This window comes from Penaeus japonicus, unplaced genomic scaffold (genome assembly GCF_977035675.1).
Source record: "Penaeus japonicus unplaced genomic scaffold, GWHDUDI00000001_assembly GWHDUDI00000025, whole genome shotgun sequence".
NCBI lineage: Eukaryota > Metazoa > Arthropoda > Malacostraca > Decapoda > Penaeidae > Penaeus > Penaeus japonicus.
Genome location: NW_028234427.1, coordinates 12,433,140 through 12,438,139, shown reverse-complemented (window position 1 = coordinate 12,438,139; position 5,000 = coordinate 12,433,140). Strand labels below are relative to the sequence as shown.

General features: G+C 41.6%; 2 protein-coding genes across 2 annotated transcripts in view; one reads left to right on the top strand and one right to left on the bottom strand.

Annotated features, from left to right (window-relative positions):
• Positions 1 to 1,179: 1,179 nt before the first annotated feature.
• Positions 1,180 to 3,468, bottom strand: LOC122253169 (uncharacterized). The gene is made up of 2 exons (XM_043015996.2): positions 2,537 to 3,468; positions 1,180 to 2,143 (listed from the first exon to the last, which is right to left on the bottom strand). The coding sequence occupies exons 1-2, from the start codon at positions 3,234 to 3,236 to the stop codon at positions 1,671 to 1,673; spliced, it is 1,173 nt and encodes a 390-aa protein (XP_042871930.2). The 5' UTR covers positions 3,237 to 3,468; the 3' UTR covers positions 1,180 to 1,670.
• A 175-nt stretch (positions 3,469 to 3,643) lies between these two features.
• The window catches only part of LOC122253168 (uncharacterized), a 3,708-nt gene continuing 2,351 nt past the window's right edge, over positions 3,644 to 5,000 (top strand). Inside the window, exon 1 of the mRNA XM_043015994.2 lies at positions 3,644 to 5,000. This exon is cut by the window's right edge and continues 1,677 nt beyond it. The gene's annotated coding sequence lies outside the window, so the exon portion shown is untranslated.

Sequence of the window (5,000 nt, the reverse complement as noted above, 5' to 3'; positions counted from 1 at the left end):
TATAAGCAGTCAGTATCAAATTTATACCCAAGACATCAGATTAGTTATTCTGATAAGGTTTTGATAACGTAACCTTAATCCTCCCCCCCCCCAACCAAGTGCTGAGTGGAAGTATGTTCATTAAAAAGAAGAAAAAATATTAATGTTACAAGGATAATATTTCCGTGATGGTAATGCTACTGACAATTATATAAATGATAGCCATACTGATAAGATATTGACATTAATAATGATAGTGCTAACAGTGATAAAAATGATAAATGTAAGAATGACATTCCGTAAGCGTGCATCAGTAAGAGTGCCATTAGTAACGTGATGCCCAATCAGTACGAGTGCCATTCAGTACGAGTGCCATTCAGTAACCGTGCCATTTAGTAACAGTGCCATCAGTACCAGTAACAGTGAATTCAGTAACAGTGTCAATCAGTAACAGTACTTCAAGTAAGATTTGCCATTCAGTTAAGAGTCTCCATTTCAGTAAGAGTGCCCATGCAGTAAGAGTGCCATTCAGGTAAGGGAGAGTGCGCCATTCCATTAAGAGTGCCATGCAGTAAGGTGCCATTGCAGTAAGGTGCCTTCAGTAACAGTGTTCATTCGAACAGTGCCATCAGTAACAGTGTTGTCATCGTAGAGTGCCATTCAGTAGTACAGTCCATTCAGTAACAGTGCCATTAGTAACAGTGCATTCAGTAACAGTGCATTCCGTAACAGTGCCATCAGTAAACAGTGAATTCAGTAACAGTGATTCAGTAACAGTGCATTCAGTAACGTGCCATACAGTAACAGTGGATTCAGTAACAGTGTCCTTTCAGTAAAAGTGCATTCAAGTAACAGTGTCATTCAGTTAGAGTGCCTTCAGAAACAGTTGCAATCAGTACAGTGTCATTCGAACAGTGCCATTCAGTAAGAGTGCATTCAGGTAACAGTGACATGTTAGTAAAGAGTGCATTCAGTAGAGTGCATGCATAAGAGTGCACTTCAGTACGTAGTGCATTCAGTAAGAGAGTATTAAATTAACAGAGTCATTCAGTAAGGAGTGCATTCAGTAAACAGTGTCATTCAGAAAACAGAAACTGCCATGAACAGTACAGTGTATTAGTTAGAGTGCCTATCAGTACAGTGATTCAGTAACAGTGTGTATTCAGTAACAGTGCCATTTCAGTAGAGATTTGCATTCAGTAACAGTGCCATTCAGTAAGAGTGCCATTCAGTAAGAGTGCCATTCAGTAAGAGTGCCATTAAGTAACAGTGTCATTCAGTAAGAGTGCCATTCAGTAACAGTGCCATTCAGTAACAGTGCCATTCAGTAACAGTGTCATTCAGTAACAGTGCCATTCAGTAACAGTGTCATTCAGTTAGAGTGCCATTCAGTAACAGTGCCATTCAGTAACAGTGTCATTCAGTAACAGTGCCATTCAGTAAGAGTGCCATTCAGTAACAGTGCCATTCAGTAAGAGTGCCATTCAGTAAGAGTGCCATTCAGTAAGAGTGCCATTCAGTAAGAGTGCCATTCAGTAACAGTGCCATTCAGTAACAGTGTCATTCAGTAAGAGTGCCATTAAGTAACAGTGTCATTCAGTAAGAGTGCCATTAAGTAACAGTGTCATTCGGTAACAGTGCCACCATCACAATCAACCATAAAAGGCAAGATGTGTGTCACTGCCCCACCCTCACTCTCCAGCAAGGTTCACGTAATAATTACTCTCATTCTTCTGAAACCGAGGAGGGGGTTTTTCCAACAAGCGCCCGGTGACAGTATTGCAATACAGAGCACGAGGCTGAACTCGAATGCAATCCTTGTTGACGTCATCGTACTGACCCTGACCGCATACTTTACTGACGTCATCGTACATGCTTCGAGAGCCGTTTTCCAGAAAGTCCCCATCTCTTCTCGTAGACGTCTGGCACTGGGGTCTGGCGCTGGGAATCTCAAGGTACAGGTAGTCCGGACCTTCCTCGTCCCCGGCTGAGATTTGAGGAGGTTCGGGGCATCGTCGGGGTAGGTTGACTGTAGGCCTAGCTGGGGTTCTTGGGCAGGGCATGAGGTACAGGTTGCCGTCCCCAGAACATGCTGGGACGCTTCGGTTTGCAATGTTGCTCGTTGTTTCTTCCTCGCCGATCTGCGTTAATTCCAAGGTGGATTCTGTAATGGCGAAGGTGGTGAGGATGTATGAATACATCGTGAAGGATCAAGTTTTCTAGAAGTATAAAGTGGTAATTATGCATAAAGTTATCTTTGCAGATCCCTTATTTGAACAGACACACACACACGCACACACACAGAGACACGCACAGACACACACACACACACACACACACACATACAATATCTGTATGTTATAGCTATCTATCTATCTATCTATCTATTTATCTATCTATCTATCTATCTATATATACTCACACGCATATATATATATATATATATATATATATATATATATATATATATATATATATATATATATATATATATATATATACGTATATACATTCATACAGTATAAGCGCACAAAATGAGGCTTCTCTCCATACTAACCTGAACGCGTCCGTAGTCTCCTGTACAAAGCTATGATGACGAGGATGTTGAGAGCCAGCAAGAGACAAGCTGCGATGATCCCTATTTCGGTGGAGGCCCCTCCCTTCGGACTCTGGGCGCTGCCATTTGGATCCAAGTAACCCAGAGGAGGGCAGTGGGACGGGTTCACCTGCCTCGGACAGACTAGGCCCCTCGGTGTGACGAACCATGCCGAGGAACCCTGGGCAGAGATGCTCATGCCGTGGAGGTCGTTGACCCAATACAAGAACGAATAGGTCTGGTAATGAGAACAGGACCCAAGACTGAGTTCGACGGCCCACTTCGATGCCTTCGCGCCTCTGGGGTTCCTCAGGGCTCGCACCTTCACCGCTTGCCAACACGAGGGGTGGCTGGCGCATCTTTCGGTTGAGAATCGCTTCGTCTCTTGGCCGAAGGTGAACGTCAGTGTCACTTCGATGTACTTCAGGTCCTTCTGGAGGGTGTAAAGCACAAGGTCGTCTTTCTGTGTCTTCAGGACCTGTATCTGTGCCTCGGAGGCTATCGTGACGTCTGGTTTGCAATCAGACCTCTTCTGTCGACCAGAATTTGTACCGAAGAGAGTCCAGTTCTCTAACTTACTGGTGGTATTAGTTAACGAAATTGCATTACCACATATTACACTTGTAAAAAATACACTTAATACACATGACAGGCTCTGCATTTTCGTCTTTTATTGGATAATGAATTTAGCAGTACTCCCTTTTTCTAGCAGACAAAGCGCAAAATTTACACTACGTTTTCCCACCACAACGAATGACACTCAGATATGCAATGTTTCTGAACAATGCCTTCGGAATTAACAGTGTCAGCTCTAAGGCAGACGAAGCACCAATGATACAGATTTCGACGATCAACTTCGAGCTTCAACTGAGGCGAGTGAACGTATCCTGCGTGCCCACCGGATGTGCCTCACCTCTACCGCTGCTTCTGGTATTCTTACACTGATTCATGCCGTTCTTTCTGACTTAGGATATGTAAATGTCGTGGGAAAGACCATCTAAGATTTCTACGAAAGAAGGCCAGAGCGTATGAATTTTTTTTTATTATTTTTTTTATTCTGTATGTAGTACTTTTAAAAACCCTTGCAAGTGTTTATTTGTATATTATGTTACACTAATAAGAGGATCGGGTTTCCTTATATTCATGAAATATACCCTTGCACTAAAATGATGAGTGGTATTAGTTAAGCATTATTGTATACGAGCGTAACTGGAAACTGCAAGAATATGACAATGAACGTTTGTAATGAAAATTTACGTAAATTTCCAACAACAGATTTAACTCATATATCTTCTCTTAGATAAGTGAATGATTAATCTATTCATCTAATTTCATTCCACGGCTTGTAAATACCACTTACATGGTTCCCTGAATATATATATATCTAAACAGAACATAAATCTTTCAAATATCTCAAGCCCTTTGCTTTACAACACAAAGGCTAGGCTTCTACGCTTAACACACTTATCTGAAAGCATATGCAAATGATTGTTATTTTCGTCTTTGTGTTCTGACGCTTATTTGACGGGTAGCAACATGGACAGATAGAAACTGACGTACAAATAGGCAGGCAGATACATTGAGACAGATGAAGGATACGATAGAGATATACTTTGAATATATCATATATGCAAAATTTATTATCGCAAATATTTCGCTTTTATTTTATTTTTTTAAACTCATGTTAATTTTAAAAGCGTCAAGGCAACGGATATATCATCCTCACTCCGTAACGTTTCATGGCGTACATGTCTCTAGTCATGCGAGCTATAAATAAGATAATTTTTCTTCTTTGTTTTACCTCGTGTCATTTATGTATGTATACAGAACATAACAACCTCAACAAAGTAAATTATACTACAAATGAGTCTATTCTTCAGCCCTGTAAAACGAGACCAGCTCTAAAGCGATTACGGCTGTCGGTCGGGGAGAGAAGGAGTGCGGCACGGGCGTGGGCGGAGCGTGGGCGTGGAGTATCCGTTATCCTGTTACGGACGAAACTACGTCGTGTCAGGCGATCTCCCTCACAGGCGATGGGGATGAAGATATCGCTCGATCGACAAAGACTTAAGGCGAATGAATCTGAGAGAAATATTACGGTGTACGTATACGCTGAAATGCACTGAACATACGGTCGTACTTATCACGTCTTCGAGACATGTATTAAATGGATGGCTGTGCAAGCAACGTGATAGAGTAGCAGATGATGAGTGAATGTGGATGAGCTGTATGTATTGATGCATCTGATTGACTACACTATTGACAACACATCGGGATTGCGTTAGGAATATTTATAAATGCGTGTTTCACAAATGCTTTAATTCTGCCTACTAACACAATCAGTCTCTGACAAGGAAAGAGAGAAAACAGAGACATAATCCCACCTGTTTCTATTCAGAACAATGTTGCAAAATTGCAATACTCT

What these genes read in the sequence shown, in the direction of transcription:
- LOC122253169 (XM_043015996.2), bottom strand. Translation starts at nt 3,236, where the DNA reads ATGCAGAGCCTGTCATGTGTATTAAGTGTATTTTTTACAAGTGTAATA. An exon ending in GAGACTACGGACGCGTTCAG is followed by an intron (nt 2,144 to 2,536) that starts GTTAGTATGGAG and finishes TCGCCATTACAG; the next exon opens with AATCCACCTTGGAATTAACG.